Here is a 20504-nt window from a genome sequence, read left to right as displayed (position 1 = left end):
GAACCTGCATATTTTTTCCAATTTCATGTTTAGAAACTCAGTAAAAAGCAAGTGGGGAGAATATTTTTTCCCAAACTATTAAATTACAAACATTATACCGTACCGTTTTATTGTTCTCCGCGCTGTATGTGAGCAAGCTGACCTGACTTTATTTTTTAGAAAGTGCTGTAAAAATATTTCAGTAAATGATATCCGATATTTCTTAAGATTCTTCGGATCTCAATAAACGTTGGACGTTCCGTCGCTCGTCAACTGATTGGAAAAGGATATTAATTTCCAAGCATTGAACAATTAAAACTCTGAAGGATGTTATTTTTGATTTTAATGGAAGAAGTCAGGTTATGTGAGAGAGAAAGATTATAATTGTGTTAGATTTTAAAAAGTTTAATGTATGACTGTTTTGTTTAAGGAACTATACCTTGTGTTTGCTCCGGGAAGTCCGGGGGGGGAGGGGGGTTTAGGAGGGAGGGGGGGGAGGGGGAAAAATTTAATTGTTGTAAAACTTTTTTAATTAAAAAAAAACAAAAAACAATTAAAACTCCTCTCCCCCGCTTCTGTCCCGGAATTTAAAGACAAATTCCAAATTCCCTCCCAGGTTAGCCTGACATGGAAAAAAAAGCTGGAGTCTAAACTTTGCAGTTCAGGAATGCAGATTTTGATAGTTCCTTAGTAATGTTTTTATTCTGAAAACACGCTTCCAAAGAATTGTGTAAGAACTGCAGCTATCCATATGAGGGGAAAAACAAGAAAATTCCAGTTCGTGAAAAACAGAATAGAATAACAGAGTTGGAAGGGACCTTGGAGGTCTTCTAGTCCAGGGGTCTCCAACCTTGGTCCCTTTAAGACTTGTGGACTTCAACTCCCAGAGTTGAAGCTGGCTGAGGAACTCTGGGAGTTGAAGTCCACAAGTCTTAAAGGGACCAAGGTTGGAGACCCCTGGACTAGTCCAACCCCCTGCTTAGGCTAGAAACCCTACACCACTTGAGACAAATGGTTATCCAACATCTTCTTAAAAACTCCCAGTGTTGGAGCATTCACAATTTCTGGAGGCAAGTTGTTCCACTGATGAATTGTTCTAATTGTCAGGAAATTTCTCCTCAGTTCTTAGTTGCTTCTCTCCTGGATTAGTTTCCACCCAGAGGTGGGTTTCAGCAGGTTCTGACCAATTCTGGAGAACCAGTAGCGAAAATTGTGAATAGTTCGGAGAACCGATAGTAAAAATTCTGGCTAGCCCCGCCCCCTTCCATTCTCTGCCTCCCGAGTCCCAGCTGATTGGAAGAAAATGGGGATTTTGCAGTAACCTTCCCCTGGATTGGGGAGGGAATGGAGATTTTACAGTATCCTTCTGCTGCCACGCCCACCAAGCCATGCCCACCAAGCCATGCTACACCCACAGAACCGGTAGTAAAAAAATTTGAAACCCACCACTGTTTCCACCCATGGCTTCTTGTCCTACCCTCAGGTGGTTTGGAGAATAGCTTGACTCAGAGGTTCCCAATCTTTTTCGCCCGCGGCTCCCCCGGAAATCCGACCTGCAACTGCGCATGCGCACCAGACGCCCCAGAAATGGCGCATCAGCGCCAGACCCAGCGGGCGCAGATATTCCGCGGCGCCCCCATGACGATAGCGCGGCTCCCTGGGGAGCCGCGGCTCACACTTTGGGAATCACTGGCTTGACTCCCTCTTCTTTGGGGCAGCCCCTGAGATATCAGAACACTGCTATCATGTCTCCCTTAGTCCTTCTTTTCTTTAAACTAGACATACAACCCAGTTCCTGCAACCGTTCTTTATAGGTTTTAGCCTCCAGTCCCCTCATCATCTTGGTTGCTCTTCCCTGCACTCTTTCTAGAGTCTCCACATCTTTTTTACATCGTGGCGACCAAAACTGGATGCAGTATTCCAAGTGTGGCCTTACCAAGGCATTATAAAGTGGTATTAACATGTCCCATGATCTTGATTCTATCCCTCTGTTTATGCAGCCTAGAGTAGAAGAGGCAGATGGTTAAAGTCATTCCTTGTTGATGGCCATCTACATCACTGTATCGTTCAAAGGTTTTTCCAATAAATATGCTATTTCTCTCCTACTCCTATTTGTTATGTCTACAAGTTTGCGCAGGACCCATCTCATCTGGCTATTTTTTTTTTCCACGAAGAACTAGTCTCCTGACAACAAATGAATATGTTTACCAAGAAAACTGCAGCTGTAAAACAAAAGTTCAAAGAAATGTATATTTTAAGATTTTTTTTTTATACTTTCTCAGGAATTTCTCAGGAAACGCAAACACACACCCTGGGTAGGATTGTAATAGTTACGCAAAAGCAGGAAGAATAATGAAGATTAAGTCCTTTTTTGGGAAGCATAAAGATTTTGGTGTTTTTTTTTTAGAAAACGTATATGGCTACTCATCTAACAATCCTGGCTGGCTAACGATAACAAAACCAGTTAAAATACCATATTTTTCAGAGTACAAGATGCACTTTTTCCCCCCTAAAAGAGGGTGAAAATTTGGGTGCATCTTATAGCTTCCACCAGGACTTCGACAACTTCCTGACCTCCGGACCTTCCGCCACGAGCTGAAGACATATTTATTCTTCTGCGCAGGACTGGCATAAAATTACTATTATTGCTAATTTTAATGGGGGTTTTTTATGATTGTAATGTATTTTAATTATTTTAATTATGGGCCAAATTGAATAAGCTTTTTAACATTGGTTTTAACTGTATTGTATTTATTTATTGTTTTTACCTGGCTGTAAACTGCCCTGAGTCCTTCGGGAGAAGGGCGCTATAGAAATTTTTTATTATTATTATTATTATTATTATTATTATTATTATTATTATTATTATTATTATTATTATTATTATACATCGAATGTAGCCCCTCCCACCCACCGGCCCCCAGCCTTTGGCCTCAGCCTCCCAGGAATTTGCCTCCTTGCAGCAAACAGCAAACAGCCCATTTCAGCTTCAGCACAGCCTGATTAGCACAAGCAGCTGATTGTCCGGTTGGATCGGCCTCCCGACCATCAGCTGTTTCAGGCTGCAGGGATTGCCATTGCCTATTGCCCATTCCGATCCCCGCCACCCGGAACAGGCGGAAAATGGGGCGCGCGGAGGCTGAAAACGGAGGGGGTAATAGGCTATGGCAATCCCTGTAGCCTGAAACAGCTGATCCTTGGGAGGCCAATCCAACCGACAATCAGCTGCTTGTGCTAATCAGGCTGTGCTGAAAGTGAAACTGAAACAGGCTGTTTGCTGAAAGGAGGCAAATTGCTGGGAGGCAGATTTTTTTTTCTTGTTTTCTTCCCCAAAAAAGGTATATGTCTTATACTCCAAAAAATACAGTAATAATAAAATGCTAACAGGGGGGTGGGGGGGCATGATGGCTCAACAGTTAAAAATGCTGAGTTTGCCAGATGGAAAGCTGATAGCTGGGGTTCGAGACTGAACAAACCAAGAAGAACAAAAATAAAGAGAATAGCTTGTTGGGTATCTTCTTCATGTCTTTAGGCCTCAAATAGTGGTGGCAACCCTACTGAACTGGGCAAAATGGTGCCCTGCAACAAGACATTGTCTGAGGTGAAGCCTGGGACAAAGAATTTTGTCCTTGAGGTATCTTGCACATTTGTCATTGCAAGCTTCCAATGGCCAGTATAATTCCCTTTTCATGAACCTGTAATCTCTTAATTCAGGGTAGAGTTGAGATGACTGGATGGAGCTGAGCGTTTGCTGGCCGGATGCCCTTCCCGATGCCACACGGAGTTCACAGCAAATATTTTTTTTCTTTGCAACCTGAGAGAAGAACATTCTAAAACACTATATGGATGGCTCCTTCAAGATGTAGCTGAGCTTCAAAACAGTCCCTGTTAGTAACCTTCACTGGCTCACATATTTTTTTAAAAAAAATGATTATGGTACCGTAAGGCACCTACCACTGACCTCATAGTGAGAGTTGTCACACTGCCTGTCTCCTATCTGCAACCAATCGGTTGCATTGCCCAAAGCAATTCTGAAAGATCAGGCTTCATACAGCACTTAAGAGGTCACTAATGTAGGGAATCCATAGTCCATCCTATCTCACTGTTCCATAGATTCAAGAAGACCACTGGCTCTAGCTCCTGTAAAATCCACCAGAGTGTCAAAGAATGCAAGGATTCAGAAAAACCGAGTTAGAAGGGACCTTGGAGGTCTTCTAGTCCAACCTCCTGCCCAGGCAGGAAACCCTACACCATTTCAGACAAATGGTTGTCCAGTATCTTCTTAAAAACTTCCAGTGTTGGAGCATTCACAACTTCTGGAGGCAAGTTGTTCCACCGATTAATTGTTCTCACTGTCAGGAAATTCCTCCTTAGATCTAAGTTGCTTCTCTCCTGATTAGTTTCCATCCATTGCTTCTTGTCCTGCCTTGGAGAATAGCTTGACTCCTTCTTCTTTGGGGCAGCCCCTGAGATATTGGAACACTGCTATCATGTCTCCCCTAGTCCTTCTTTTCATTAAACTAGACATGCCCAGTTTCTGCAACCGTTCTTTATATGTTTTAGCCTCCAGAGTCTTAATCATCTTTGTTGCTCTTCTCTGCACTCTTTCTAGAATCTCGACTTTTTACATTGTGGCAACCAAAACTGGATGCAGTATTCCAAGTTTGGCCTTACCAAGGCATTATTCCTTCAGACTCTGGTCAGAATAGCATAGCATAGCATAGCATAGCATAGCATAGCATAGCATAGCATAGCATAGCATAGCATAGCATAGCATAGCATAGCATAGCATAATTTTTTTATTGGCCAAATGTGATTGGACACATAAGGAATTTGTCTTGGTGCATATGCTCTCAGTATATATAAAAGAAAAGATTCCTTCATCAAGGTACAACACTTACAACACTTAATGATAGTCTCACCTTTGAAGGAAGGGATATGTGGTCTGACCATGACAGCAGAGTAAACCCAATATTCCAGTTACCCCAGTCTTGGCTCAACACAAAAAGTAAATTGTGGTATATTTTGCTCTATGTACTGGCCAATGTGACAACATGTAGCAGCCCCATGGTTGTCACAAAATCCCAAGCCAATTCTACTAATGAAATGTTAGCTATGCAACAAACCATAATTAAGCAACTTGTGATTTAACTAGATACCCCATGTCTGCACCAGTGGTGGGTTTCAAAATTTTTTACTACCAGTTCTGTGGGTGTGTCTTGGTGGGTGTGGCATGGCTCGGTGGGCGTGGCAGGGGAAGGATACTGCAAAATCCCCATTTCCTCCTGATCAGCTGGGACTTGGGAGACAGAGAATAGATGGGGGTTGGGCCAGTCAGAATTTTTACTACCGGTTCTCTGAACTACTCAAAATTTCTGCTACCAGTTCTCCAGAACTGGCCAGAACCTGCTGAAACCCACATCTGGTCTGCACCTTGTTTGCATCGAATTCAACATATATTTTTCCAAAACAATGCTGCAAGTTGGTTTTGTACATAAGTGCAAATATTTCACAGCTGCACTATGCTTCAACATCTCTTAATTTTTTGGGGAAAATAAATGTTTACTCCGTCCCAGTTTTTCTATACAAATATTAATAACTTTAATGGAAGATTCACACACACTTATTTTTTTAAAATATGCATTCAATTTCCTGTAGTATCTGCACTGTTGTAGCTAAAATTGCTTACTGAGATTTTTTTAAAGGATAATTGTATTGTTTCAGGAAGCAATTATTATATCAAAAGCAAAACAAATGAATTTCCCATCCCTGTCACAAAATTAACCGTCAATACACTGGGTGGGTAACTGCTGCCATCTGACGGTATAAAAATGAATTACAGCACTAATTACCTGGAAATGGGCCCCTACAAATAAAGAAAAAGATGTAATATATATTTGAAAACAAGCCAGTGCAAAATTAAAAAATGAACGGATAAGTTTGCACTGTACAGAGACACTGGCTAAGAGATGCATTTAAATTGATATATTACTGCTGTCTACTACTGTGCAGACCTGGGTTCAAATCAGTGGTGGGTTTCAAAAATTTTTACTACCGGTTCTGTGGGCGTGGTTTGGTGGACATGGCATGGCTTGGTGGGTGTGGCTTGGTGGGCATGGCAGGGGAAGGTTACTGCAAAATCCCCATTTCCTCCCGATCAGCTGGGACTCAGAAGTCAGAGAATAGATGGGGGCGGGGCCAGTCAAAATTTTTACTACTGGTTGTCCGAACTACTCAAATTAGAGAGAATTCAGAAATAAAAGGATTAAAAATTAAATCACAGGAATACAAAGTCCAAGTATTTGTTGATGATCTGGTATTCATTATTGAGGAGCCCCTAGAATCTGGACAATTATTATTTGAAGATATAAATCCATTTGGCAAAGTGGCAGGACTCAAAATAAACACGGATAAAACTAAAATGTTGACCAAAAACCTAACAAATAAACAAACTGAGAAATTAGAGGAGAAAGTGGGGATTTCGAGAGTCAAAAAAATTAAATATTTAGGAATACAGGTATCGGCAAAATGCACCACAATAAAAAAAAGATAATTATGACATACTGCTACAAAAAATTCAAAAATTTATATATTTGTTTGTTTTTGTGTACTGTGCTTATTTTTTGTATTGTGTATTTTAACTTTTGGAAATTCAATAAATATTATTTTAAAAATTAAAAACAATGTTGCCAAAATTATAGGAGCTGCACAAAGAATTGACACAACAAATGATACATTTGCCCACCGTTCATTGGCCTGGTTCACACATCATTCTTCTATATCTGTTTGATATAACAGCCACCTATACAAATTTCTCATTTAGCAACAGAAATTCTGGGCTTAATTGTGGTCGTTAGTACGGGTAGTCCTCGACTAACGACCACAATTGAGCCCAGAATTTCTGTTGCTAAATGAGAAATTTGCTTAAGAGAGTTTTGACTCCTTTTACAACTTTTCTTTACAACTTTTCACTCAACAGTTGTTAAGTGAATCACCGCACTTCTTAAAATTAGTAACGCGGTTGTTAAATGAATCTGGCTTTCCCATTGCTTATCAGATGGTCGTAAAAGAGGATGACATGACCCCCGGGACACTGCAACCGTCATAAATATGAGTCGGTTGCCAAGCATCCGAATGTAAATCATGCGACCATGGGGATGGTCATAGGTGTGAAAAATGGTCGTAAGTCACTTTTTTCCATGTTGTTGTAACTTTGAATACCTTATTTTATTTATTGCTGTGGGTAGCAAGTAAACATTGACTTGGTCAATACATCAATGCAGTTTTTTTACTGGCAACCATGGTAAGTGAATTTTTTTCCCATTGCCTTTTTTTGGGAGGGAACGTTGCCCAGTCAAACGGACATCCCTGGGATTTCCTGGTGGTCTCCCATCCACCAATAAAAAAAAAACGTGACCTAGCAAAGGCATAAACGGGGATTTCTTGAAAGCAGCTCTATTCCTGAACCTTGTATTTCTCCCCCACCCCACCCCGAGAGTACAAAACCTCCCTTTCCCACAATGTGGGATCATCCATCCAGTTTAATCTTACCGACGTGACTACAACCCGCGTTACGCTTTCTGCTCCCAGGAGCCCGGGTCTCGCGGCGCCTAGCAACCGACTCGCACCGTTTCCAAGGAGACCAAACATTCTCCGCCCTTTTTTTTCCCTCCTGCTCCCACCCTTTCTGATTGGGTAGCGAAACGTTCCATCCTCCTTCCCCAGCCATTGGGGGGAGAGAGAGAGGGTGGTGGGGAGGGGAAAAAAACCAAACCTCAGAGTGTTAATGGCATTCTGGGACTTGTAGTTAAAAATGCCCGACTTGTGCGCTTGCGTGTCTTTTGCCAAGGGCGGGAAACCACAATTCCCAGCAGCCCTCGCTGCAAGTTTGACATGTCCGGGGTAGTAAGATAACTGCAATTGCAGAGCAATTTTTGTGCATCTCCGGTTGGATGCAACGCGTGATTTTTTTTTGGAGGGGGGGGAAAGCCAACAGGGTGGGCTTGTAAGGCAAGAATTCTGATCCAGTTGATCCCCACCATATGCAAAAACTGGGGGGGGGATTTTAAATGTTTTTTAATTTTTTTTTAAAAAAAGCTTCTAGAACAAGGACTCAACAAAACAATGCAAGGCAGGTTGCCAGGATGGTGCTACCTGGCGGGCAAGGCGTTAGCAAGGAGCAATCGTGGTTTGCTGCAAAGGAGATGGCCCCGCCAAGTGGGCTTTTCGTTCACAAGTGACGCAAACCTGGGTCCGGCTGCAGAAAAGGACCCAAAGCTTATCAAGGAGTGGACTTTGATTGTCAGTCCTTTCGGTTTGCTGAAGGCGCGTCTCTCTTGCCACATTACAGTGGGTCCCCTGGACCCACATAAGTACCCCGATTCTGACAAGGTATTGGTTGCCCTTAAAGGGTGGGATTCCAATCCTGCCTCGGATCTGCGTGTGAATTATGACGAGGCCCGGAAGGAGGTGATGATAATCTCCAATGGTGTGGACGGCACGTCTTCCGTGGATGTGAGGACCCCTGTAAAATTTGGTAGGTGCAGAAGGGTGGGTGGGTGTGGGGTGATAGAATATAAGAGGTCCTCGGCTTACGACCACAATTGAGCCCATCGCTAAGCGAGGCGGTGGTGAAGTGAGTTTTGCCCCATTTTGCGAGCTTGTTTTTGCCACGGTTGTTAAGTGAGTCACTGCAGCTGTTAAGCGAATCATGCGGCCGTTAAGCAGATCTGGCTTCTCCCCTTGGCTTTGCTTGTTGGAAGGCAGTTGGGAAGGGTACAAATGATGACCCCGGGGGACAGTGCAATACATGCCAGTTGCCGAGAGTTTTGATCATAGAATAGAATAGAATAGAATAGGATAAAAATTTTTATTGGCCAAGTGTGATTGGACACACAAGGAATTTGTCTTTGGTGCATGTGCTCTCAGTGTACATAAAAGAAAAGATACCTTCATCAAGGTACAACATTTACAACACAATTGATGGTCAATATATCAATATAAATCATAAGGATTGCCAGCAACAAAGTTATAAGTCATACAGTCATAAGTGGAAAGAGATTGGTGATGGGAACTATGAGAAGATTAATAGTAGTGCAGATTTAGTAAATAGTTTGAAAGTTTTTCATGGGACCGTGGGGATGCTATGTAAGTCGTAAGTGTGAAAAACAAGTCGCAAGTCACTTTTTTTAGTGCCGTTGTCGCTAGACAAAGATTGTAAGTCGAGGACTGTCTATATATAGTTGAAGCTGAACGTCTGCTTCTACCTCTGTAGTTCTTATGTCCAGTGCATTTTCAAAAGTGCATTTTTCTTTTTGTTGAGCCATTCATCTTTTCCTCACCTGGATGTCTTCGTTGTCTTTCACCCGCTCCATTGTCTGCCACAATCATGGCTCTGCTTCCAATTGTATATATAAGGAGATGCCTTGAGAGAATCAGAAACATTTTTCAAAACCTCAATACTGTAGAATAGAATAGAATAGAATAGAATAGAATAGAATAGAATAGAATAGAATAGAATAGAATAGAATAGAATAGAATAGAATAGAATTTCTTATTGGCCTGTTATGTTCCTTGGACACACAAGGAATTTGTCTTGGTGCATGTGCTCTCAGTGTACATAAAAGAAAAGATACCTTCATCAAGAATCATAAGGTACAACACTTAATGATAGAAAGAGTGCAGAGAAGAGCAACGAAGATGATTAGGGGGCTGGGGGCTAAAACATATGAAGAACGGTTGCAGGAACTGGGTATGTCTAGTTTAATGAAAAGAAGGATTAGGGGAGACATGATAGCAATCTTCCAATATCTCAGTGGCTGCCACAAAGAAGAGGGAGTCAAGCTATTCTCCAAAGCACCTGAAGGCAGGACAAGAAGCAATGGGTGGAAACTAATCCAGGAGAGAAGCCACTTAGAACTAAGGAGAAATTTCCTAATAGTTAGAACAATTAATCAGAGGAACAACTTGCCTGCAGAAGTTGTGAATGCTGCAACATTGGAAGTTTTTAAGAAAATGTTGGATAACCATTTGTCTGAAGTGGTGTAGGGGTTCTTGCCTTGGCAGGGGCTTGGACTAGAAGGCCTCCAAGGTCCCTTCCAACTCTGTTATTATTATTATTAACTTATTGATGTTGACTGCCTCATTACTTCATACCTTTCCAGCTGAAATAAAGGGTGATACTTTACAGTAGCTCTTGCTCTGTACACATCCCCTTGTATTCTTATCTTAGCTTCTGTGGTCATTTTGTGTATTTTTTCACTTTTTTTTCTCATCAGTGCAGGTAAAATGAAGTTTTTACTTTATTTAATCTAAATATTATTTTTAGGTTTATTTGAGTGGTGCGGCAGCCAAGAGGTGGAGCTCTCGCCTCACAATCCGGAGGCTGTGAGTTCAATCCTAGTAGAGGCATATATTTCTCTCTCTGGGCACAATAAGAATATATCTGCAAAATAAAACTCCGCATTGGCATCAGGAAGGGCATCCGGCCAGTAAACACTCAGCTCCATTCAGTTGCCCAGACTCTACCCTTGCAAGGGATTATGGGGTTATTAAAAGAGGATGGTTATTTTTATATTTATTTCTCATGTAAAGTAATGATATACAACCCACACTTTTTACATATTGCCCTTAAAATGTGCATTGTCTTTGGTTTGGAAAATTATTCCTTATGGGAAAAATTTCTTCGCTACTCGCCCCTCCTATGACCAATTAGCGACGAGTACCGAGGTATCACTGTATAATTGCAAGAATTCTTGGCAAAATGAAAGGAGTTGTCACCCAATACGTCTTGAATGGATCAGAGGGTGAAGTTTTATTCAGGGAATTAATAATAATAATAATAATAATAATAATAATAATAATAATAATAATAATAATAATAATTTAATTTGTATACCGCCCTTCTCCCGATATGCTCAGATATGCTTTGCAAGCAGGATCTTGCTCTCTGTGTTTCATTGCTGACATCATGAAATCAAACTTAAAACTGTTCTGATCTCCCTTCATTGTTAACTTTTTAAAATTAATTTTAGATTTGGATATCCAGACATCGGGAAATGGTTCTGTGAAAATTGAACAACTGGAATGTGCTTCCTGCAACGTAGAAACGGAGAAGGGAGCGAGTGTATTGAAGTCAATAAAGGTACCAGTCTTTCATTGTTTTAAGAAGCCTCTGCCTCTGTCTTTGACGCTGAGCCGTCATCCGGGCCTTCCCCAGCCTCCAGGACTGGCTCACGCTCTTCCTCAGCCTCAGCCTCATCGTTGTCCAACTCCGTTGCCAGCTCTGCAGGCTGCTGGCGGACCACAACATCTCCACTCCGTACAGCAGGATAGAAAAGATGTTCATTGGTTGTTTACCTTTCAGAGCTGCGTAATTTATTTTATTTTATTTTATTTTATTTTATTTGTCACAACAGTATATATAAGCATAAGCATGAAATAACTATACAATATATAAGCATATATATCAGCATACGTATGTAATAACTATATTAATAGAATAGAATAGAATTTTTGTATTTTTTTATTGGCCAAGTGTGATTGGACACACAAGGAATTTGTCTTGGTGCAAAAGCTCTCAGTGTACATAAAAGAAAAGATACCTTCATCAAGGTACAACATTTACAACACAAATGATGGTCAATATATCAATATAATATAATATAATACAAGGCTATATAATATATATTGATATTATATATCAATATAATATAATATAATACAAGGCTGTGTGCTCTCCCCACTTCTCTTCTCTCTGTATACCAATGACTGCATCTCCAATGATCCATCTGTTAAGCTACTGAAGTTCGCAGATGATACAACAGTGATTGGTCTCATTCGAGACAATGACGAATCCGCATATAGACGAGAGGTCGAACGACTAGCCTTGTGGTGCAACCAAAACAATCTGGAACTGAACACACTCAAAACCGTAGAAATGGTGGTAGATTTTAGGAAAAACCCTTCCATACTTCCACCTCTCACAATACTTGACAACACAGTATCAACAGTAGAAACCTTCAAATTTCTGGGTTCTATCATATCGCAAGATCTCAAATGGACAGCTAACATCAAAAACATCATTAAAAAAGGACAACAAAGAATGTTCTTTCTGCGCCAACTCAGTAAGCTCAAACTGCCCAAGGAGCTGCTGATCCAATTCTACAGAGGAATTATTGAGTCTGTCATTTGCACCTCTATAACTGTCTGGTTCGGTTCTGCAACCCAACAAGAAAACACAGACTTCAGAGGATAATTAGAACTGCAGAAAAATAATTGCTACCAACTTGCCTTCCATTGAGGACCTGTATACTGCACGAATCAAGAAGAGGGCCGTGAAAATATTTGCAGATCCCTCGCATCCTGGACATAAACTGTTTCAACTCCTACCCTCAAAACGACGCTATAGAGCACTGCACACCAGAACAACTAGACACAAGAACAGTTTTTTCCCGAAGGCCATCACTCTGCTAAACAAATAATTCCCTCAACACTGTCAGACTATTTACTGAATCTGCAGTAATTAATTTAATTTAATTAATTTAATTAATCGTTTCATAGTTCCCATCACCAATCTCTTTCCACTTATGACTGTATGACTATAACTTGTTGCTGGCAATCCTTATGATTTATATTGATATATTATCATCAATTGTGTTGTAAATGTTGTACCTTGATGAACGTATCTTTTCTTTTATGTACACTGAGAGCATATGCACCAAGACAAATTCCTTGTGTGTCCAATCACACTTGGCCAATAAAATTCTATTCTATTCTATTCTATTCTATTCTATAAATCCTAAGGATTGCCAGCAACAAAGTTACAGTCATACAGTCATAAATGGAAAGAGATTGGTGATGGGAACAATGAGAAGATTAATAGTAGTGCAGATTTAGTAAATAGTTTGACAGTGTTGAGGGAATTATTTGTTTAGCAGAGTGATGGCCTTCAGGAAAAAACTGTTCTAATTGGATATAATGAAAGGAAACAATAGGAGAGGAACGGTAGGCACACTGGTGCTCTTATGCACACCCCTTACAGACCTCTTAGGAATGGGGTGAGGTCACTAGTAGACAGTAATGGGCAGTAATTCAACATTAGAAGAATATGCCATAAAACTAGTTCAAAAACAGCTTCTATGATGCAGGTGTTCATTTTCCAGGCAAGTTCAAAGAAATACAAGGAGAATCAGATTTGAAAGTTAGAACGTGCCGTCACCGGGAAATGAATTTTTGGAGGAAAAAGAAAGTAATCTTCTTTAACACCTATGCAGTTTTTTTTTTCAGAGTCAGAAAATTGATATCCGAGCAAAAGGAGGAGACGTTACCTGTTTGGGAACTCTTCAAGGAAATACTGATATTTCTGTATCACAAGAAAGTGTAAGTGAGAACCATGGGGGTAGCATAAGGTAAATTAAGTTACACTAAAAATTATATATTTTTTTAATATTAAACAACGTGAGAAGAATTGTGTTATTTTTATACTTGCATCTCGGCTGCTAATTCTTCCTGTGCTTCAGTAGGTATCTTTTATCAGAAAAAAAAATAATTCTAAAAATCTAAATCTAAAAAATAATGTTTATCTGCTACTCAAATGTTGCTTAACTCAACGTTGCATTATTATTATTATTTTTTTATTGAAAAAGTTTTAAAAAAACAAAAACATTTCCCCCCCTTTTTTTCCCCCTCCCTCCCAGAAAACCCCTTCCCCTCCTTCCCCGGCTTCCCGGGTCAATCCTGAGTATTGTTATACATAAACCAAACATAGAATAAAATTTTCCCTTCCAATCCAAATAACCTCATCCAAAGCTTTTCATCTCCCAACCCCCTCCCCATTACATAAAATAACTTCCTAATTATTCAAAGGCAATCTGATATTTCTTAATCTGATATCTGTTTTGTAGATAATCAATCCATTTTTTCCATTCAATTAAATATCTTTCCTGCGTATTGTCTTTTAAAAAAGCCAAATTAATGACTTTCAGTATCCATTCTTCTATTGTAGGTACCTCTTCTTTCTTCCAGTATTGTCCAATCAACAGTCTTGCTGCTGTTATTAAATTCAGAATCAGTTTAGTCTCAATCCCTGTACAATCCGTTATAATTCCCAAAAGGAAAAATTGTGGCAGGAACTTTATCTTCTTCTTCAGTACATTTTGAATAATCCACCAAATTCTTATCCAAAAGGCCTTAATTTTCTTGCAAGTCCAAACGTTGCATTATTGATTGACAATAGTTATTGACAAAAATCATTTTTCACGTTGCATGTAGTACATGAAAACTTAACAGCCCATTTTATTAAAACAAATCGCTCGTCCAGCCTTATATAAGCTTAACTGGGCCGTGATTTCTTAATAGAATACATTGGCAACGTTCACGTAGTAGATTTTTTTTGTATTTTTTAAAAGATAACAATCACCTCTCTTTGCCAGAATCCTTATTCATGTAGTCCTCGATTTACAACAGTTCATTTAGTGACCATTCAAAGTTATAACGGGACTGAAAAAAATACATATGTCCATTTTTCATACTTACGACCACTTGTAGCATCTCCAGGAACACGTGATCAAAATTCAGACACTTGGCAGCTGACTCATATTTGTGACGGTTGCATAAATCCCGGGGTCATGTGATCCCCTTTTTGCGACCTTCTGACAAGCAAAGTGAATGGAGACGCCAGATTCTCTTCACAATTGTGTTACTAACGTAACAACCGGAGTGATTCACTTAACAACTGATAAGTGATAAGAAAGGTCGTAAAATAGAAGGAAACTCACTTAACAAAGGTCTCACTTAGCAACAGAAATTATGGGCTCAATTGTGTTCATAAATTGAGGCCTACCTGTATTGTACAGGTAGTCCTTTTTTTTTTTTTTAATTCAAAAAGTTTTACAAAATTTTCCCCCCTTCCCCCTCTCCCCTCCTTCACAACCCCTCCCCCGACTTCCCGGAACGAACACAAGGTATAGTTAAAAATAAAACAAACATATGCTAAAAAAATTTCATCCCAACTTAATTATACCCCTACAATCATCAATTCCTAACTTCCCCCGAAAACAATCAAAAATAATACATCATAATCATTCAAAAACAGTCTGATAACTCTTAGTCTGATATCTACGTTGAATATAGTCAATCCATTTTTTCCATTCCTTTAAGTATCTTTCTTGCGTATTGTCTTTCAAAAAGGCTGATATCTTCGCCATCTCAGCCAAATTGGCAACTTTCAATATCCATTCTTCTATTGTTGGTACTTCTTTTTTCTTCCAGTATTGTCCTATTAGTAATCTTGCTGCTGTTATTAGATTTAAAATCAATTTAGTCTCAATTACTGTACAATCCGTAATAATTCCCAACAAAAAAAATTGCGGCAGGAACTTTATCTTCTTTTTCAAAACATTTTGTAAGATCCACCAAGCAGGTAGTCCTTGACTTAGTATAATTCACTTAGTGACCAAAGTTAAAACAGCACTCTAGAAAGTGACTTATGACGGAGGTTCACACTTACGACTGCTGCAATAATTGCGTATGGAAATTTTGGGCTCAATTGTGATTATATATCGAAGACTATCTATATCCCACATTCAAGCTTGTGAAAAGTTTTTGAAAATCTCTTTTCTAAGAAGTAGAGAGAGGTGCTATATATTTGCCAGAAGATGGCATCTTCAGCTAGTAGAATTTCTCTTTGGGTACTAAAAATGTGACATTTTTCCTGTCAATTTCTGTTGAATGATCCCGATTTCGGCAGCCCTATGAGGAAAGAATTATAGGTTTTCTGTAAATACAGGTAGTTCTTAACTTATAATAGTTCATTTAGTGACCATTCAAAGTTACAACAGCACTGAAACCGTTTTCACACTTCGAAACGTGATCAATTTTTGTGACGTTCTCACAAGCAAAATCAGTGGAAAAAACCAGATTCCCTTAACAACTGTGTGACTAACTTAACAACTGCAGTCATTCGCTTAACAAATCTGGCAAGGAAGTTTGAAAAAAAATGGGGAAAACTTCATTTAACACGTTTCACTTAGCAACCTAAAGGTTGGGTTCAATTCTGATCGTAAGTCGAGGACTACCTGTAGAATATATCTTAGAATGTTTTATTGATCAACTTTTTTTTTGTTTTTGTTTACATTTATACCCCGCCCTTCTCCGAAGACTCAGGGCGGCTTACAGTGTGTAAGGCAATAGTCTCATTCTATTTGTATATTTTTTTACAAAGTCAACTTATTGCCCCCCCCAACAATCTGGGTCCTCATTTTACCTACCTTATAAAGGATGGAAGGCTGAGTCAACCTTGGGCCGGGCTCGAACCTGCAGTAATTGCAGGCTCTGTGTTCTTAATAACAGGCTTTACCAGCCAGAGCTATTCCGGCCCTTGACTAATATAACAGCAGGGCAGTTAACTCCGTGGAGTAAGAAATTTGGCTGTCTTTCTCACAGACCGATTTCTGTTAACAATCAACCTGCCTTTCGTTCTCCCTAACTTTTGATTGCGCTCCTGTAAATACTCTTTAGATTCAAATCAGAGGAATGACTATGAGGTTTTATAGCTATAGAATTAGGCATCCGTCCAGTGTATTCTAAAATATAACTTCCAAATGTTGGATGGAATATTCATCTGGTTCAGTTCCAAGCTGAGAGAAAGATGCTGGAAATAAAATGGAGGCTGGAGGCTGATTGGAAAGAAAGATTCTGTATATTGATGGACAGAACTACCAGGGTTTGTGGTTCTGGGGCAGCTGACCCATTGGTTTGATGAGTACATGGATTTTTATAAGTTTCAGAGATGCTGCTAGGGGTGTGTGTGTGCAATCTCTGAAATGCCGTCATTGTGCAATGAAAGTGAGCTCTGAGTTTTCTGCTAAATGGTAGTGGGTTAATCCTATTATGCCCTGAAGGGCCGTGTCCTGTTCTTCTTAATCCCATCATCCTGGAGCTGAAGGTCTTTGTTTTGTAGATAGGCTGGCCCAGTCTTTCCTAATGGGCACAAAGTATCTGCTAGGGAGCTATTAAGAAAGACTGCTTTCTGTTTTTAAAAGCATGTTTCTCCATTTCTCCCTTGAGAGAAATATAATATTCTGGTTTTTTTTTTAATATTTCCCAAAATATTTCATTCTTCTAGGAGAGTGGGGGAGGCGGGCTTCCCACACTAATATAACAGCAGGGCAGTTAACTCCGTGGAGTAAGAAATTTGGCTGTCTTTCTCACAGACCGATTTCTGTTAACAATCAACCTGCCTTTCGTTCTCCCCAAGGATCCTCTTTATGACAATTTTGTTCCATCTGTTATAGACATCATTATGTAGCTTAAGATTCAGCATTTCCAGGGTAAACCAAGGCACGATGAAGGTTTATGGCTGTGCACGATAAGCTCTCCTCTAGAAAGAGTGCAGAGAAGAGCAACAAAGATGATGAGGGGACTGGAGGCTAAAACATATGAAGAACGGTTGCAGGAACTGGGTATGTCTAGTTTAATGAAAAGAAGGAGTAGGGGAGACATGATAGCAGTGTTCCAATATCTCAGGGGTTGCCACAAAGAAGAGGGAGTCAAGCTATTTTCTAAAGCACCTGAGGGTAGAACAAGAAGCAATGGGTGGAAACTAATCAAGGAGAGAAGCAACTTAGAACTAAGAAGAAATTTCCTGACAGTCAGAAGAATTAATCAGTGGAACAACTTGCCTCCAGAAGTTGTAAATGCTCCAACCCTGGAAGGTTTTAAGGAGAGTTTGGATAACCATTTGTCTGAAGTGGTGTAGGGTTTCCTGCCTAAGCAGGGGGTTGGACTAGAAGACCTCCAAGGTCCCTTCCAATTCTGTTATTCTATTCTATTCTCTCCTGATGCTGAAATCAGATACTTCTGCCTTCAGTTGCTCCAGCGGATTCCTGAAAAATCAAAAGATAATGAGGGGGAAAGAGAGAAAGTTCCTGATGAGTTCAATGAGCATGCAAAAATCCTTTCGTTTTAAATGAATCAAGTTTTTTTGTTATACGGAGACGTCTTTGGACAGCGCTGGCTCTTTGGTTTTGAAATGGAGATGAGCACCGCCCCCTAGAGTCGGGAACGACTAGCACCTACGTGCGAGGGGAACCTTTACCTTTACCTTAATAATTCAATTAACAACTGTGGCAAGAAAGGTTGTAACATTAATTCCCTTAATAAATGTCTCGCTTAGCAGCAGGAATTTTGCACTCGATCGTGATCGTAAGTCGAGGAATATCTGTAAGCTCTTTTTTTTTAATTGAAAAAGTTTTAAGAAACAAAAACATTTTTCCCCCTTTTTCCCCCCCCTCCCCCACAAGCCCCCTCCCCCGGTTTCCCGGGTCAATCACAAGGTATTGTTATACATAAACCAAACATAGAGTAAAATTTTCCCTTCTAATCCAATTTATCCTCATCCAAATCTTTTCATTTCCCAACCCCCCCCCCCGTTACATAAAATAATACTTCCTAATTATTCAAAGGCAATCTGATATTTCTTAATCTGATATCTGTTTTGTAAATAATCAATCCATTTTTTCCATTCAGTTAAATATCTTTCCTGCGTATTGTCTTTCAAAAAAGCTGAGATTTTAGCCATCTCAGCCAAATTAGTGACTTTCAATATCCATTCTTCTATTGTAGGTAACTCTTCTTTCTTCCAGTATTGTCCAATCGACAGTCTTGCTGCTGTTATTAAATTCTGTAAACTCTTATATGTGGAAACAGGTAATTTTTCAATGCCAGTTCAGTTACTCCATACCCCATTATTGATTCGTTCTTGTTACCATAGAAACACACGGATCAAATTAACGGCAGGATCTTGCCTAACAATGCATCTAGGAATGAAGTGTTGCTCTCTAAAATGTTTAATGTGTCCCTAACCAGTCGGCAGAAAACCTTACATCTCAAATATCCTTTTTTCCCCATTTTAAAGGTTTAAAACTTAATCGTGCTTTCGTTTATCTTAGAAATGCCCAGTCTTAACTACATAATGATGTCTATAACTGTTGGAACAAAATTGTCATTAAAAAAAGACAAAGATGTTTTACATGTCAGCGCAGATGTTAGACGACTGTAAATCAGTCAGATGCTGCCCATAAAACAATCAGATTTGGAAAATTAAAAGCATATTGAATATTCGATTGCGGCCTGAATCAGTTTGGAATGAAGTAGCATGTGGTACAAATTTACAAGAATATATTAAACTCCTTGTTTGTGATCGGTCTCGGATGTTGTAAATCGAATTAGTTGAACAACTTTTAATTTAATTGTTGTAGGATTTGGCCTATCTGCTTTAGCAGGTAGCAGTGCTAACATGACCCTGGTGGTTTTAAGAATACAGATAGTCCTCGACTTAGGACCACAATGGAGGCCAAAATTTCTGTTGTTGAGGGAGACATTTGTTAAGTGAGTTTTACCCCCTTGTATACTCTTTTTGTCACTGTTGTTAAAAATGAATCGCTTCAGTTGTTAAGTGAATGATATAGCCGTTAAGTCATTTCTGACTCCCCCCCCTTTTTACGACCTTTCTTGCCACAAGTTGTTAAGTGAATCACTGCAGTTGACAAGTTAGTCACCCGGTCGTTAAGTGAACCTGGCTTTTCCATTGAGTTTGCTGGTCAGAAGGTGGCAAAAGTTGATCACCTGACCTTGGGACGCAGCAACAGTCGTAAGTATGAACCTGTTGCCAAGCCTCTGACTTTTGATCACTTGACCATGGTGTGAAAAACGGTCATAAGTCATATTTTTCAGAGCCGTTGTACCTTTGAACGGTCACTAAATGAACTGTTCTGACCTAGGCTTCCTTAGAAATTAAACAGCACAAACTTAGTCCGGGCAAACCTCTTTAATTCATACGGCTGTAAATTACTTTCATTTACAGTCCGCAAGGCTTGATAAACAGTCTTTCAGAGGAAGCTTATCAACACCCACCTATCTCATATGGAACTCTGCCAAAGAGCTAATTTCCAGAGGCAGGCAAGGCCAAACTTGGCACAGAGTCACAAACAGAAGTTTCAAATCTTGAATCGGCCAGATGAATTAATTGCTTCCTGCAAAAGTTCACGTCTTGTTCTCTTTTATGTCTTATGGGAGGGGCCAATCATCTCCAAGCCTTACTCCCAAATTGACCCTGTTTCCTTAATTGTTCCCGTCTCCTGGCAGCTCTGCGCATGCGCACACTGGGAACAGGCTCAAGCTGTTCTTCTGCCTCGCTGATGTCAGACTCTGGAGGCAGCAAAGAATTACCAGATGGCCTTGGCCCCCTCTCTGCCTCCGACTCAGAGCCATTGTCCGAGCCTTCCCCAGACTCCAGGACTGGCCCATGTTCCTCCCCAATCTCCTCACTGTCCCAATCCACTGCCAGCTCTGCTGGCTGCTCGCAGGCCACAACATGAACTGTTGTACGTCGAGGTCTACCTGTACTTACATTCTTCACCAAGCATTCTTCACCAAGCATGACCCACTCGTGGTGTGGAAACAATAACTTGGTCCTTAACACCAATAAGACCAAGGAGCTTATAGTGGACAACAGAAGGAATAGA

General features: G+C 40.0%; 2 protein-coding genes across 4 annotated transcripts in view; one reads left to right on the top strand and one right to left on the bottom strand.

The window, feature by feature from the left end:
- CCDC146 (coiled-coil domain containing 146) overlaps positions 1 to 7601 on the bottom strand; it is a 129620-nt gene extending 122019 nt beyond the window's left edge. The window contains exon 1 of the mRNA XM_058189538.1: positions 7531 to 7601. The gene's annotated coding sequence lies outside the window, so the exon portion shown is untranslated. The remainder of the gene's footprint in view (positions 1 to 7530) is intronic.
- A 342-nt stretch (positions 7602 to 7943) lies between these two features.
- Positions 7944 to 20504, top strand: part of FAM185A (family with sequence similarity 185 member A) — an 84130-nt gene continuing 71569 nt past the window's right edge. The window contains exons 1-3 of one of the 3 annotated variants that reach the window (XM_058189543.1): positions 7944 to 8515; positions 11013 to 11122; positions 13267 to 13359. In XM_058189543.1, the coding sequence (XP_058045526.1) occupies positions 8104 to 8515; positions 11013 to 11122; positions 13267 to 13359 (615 nt within the window). In that variant the 5' untranslated portion in view covers positions 7944 to 8103. The remainder of the gene's footprint in view (positions 8516 to 11012; positions 11123 to 13266; positions 13360 to 20504) is intronic. The other 2 variants (XM_058189542.1, XM_058189541.1) reach the window with 2 other exon arrangements.

The sequence above is a fragment of the Ahaetulla prasina genome, chromosome 7 (genome assembly GCF_028640845.1).
Source record: "Ahaetulla prasina isolate Xishuangbanna chromosome 7, ASM2864084v1, whole genome shotgun sequence".
Lineage (NCBI taxonomy): Eukaryota > Metazoa > Chordata > Lepidosauria > Squamata > Colubridae > Ahaetulla > Ahaetulla prasina.
Note: the sequence above shows the minus strand (reverse complement) of the source record. Positions and strands in the feature narration are given on the sequence as shown.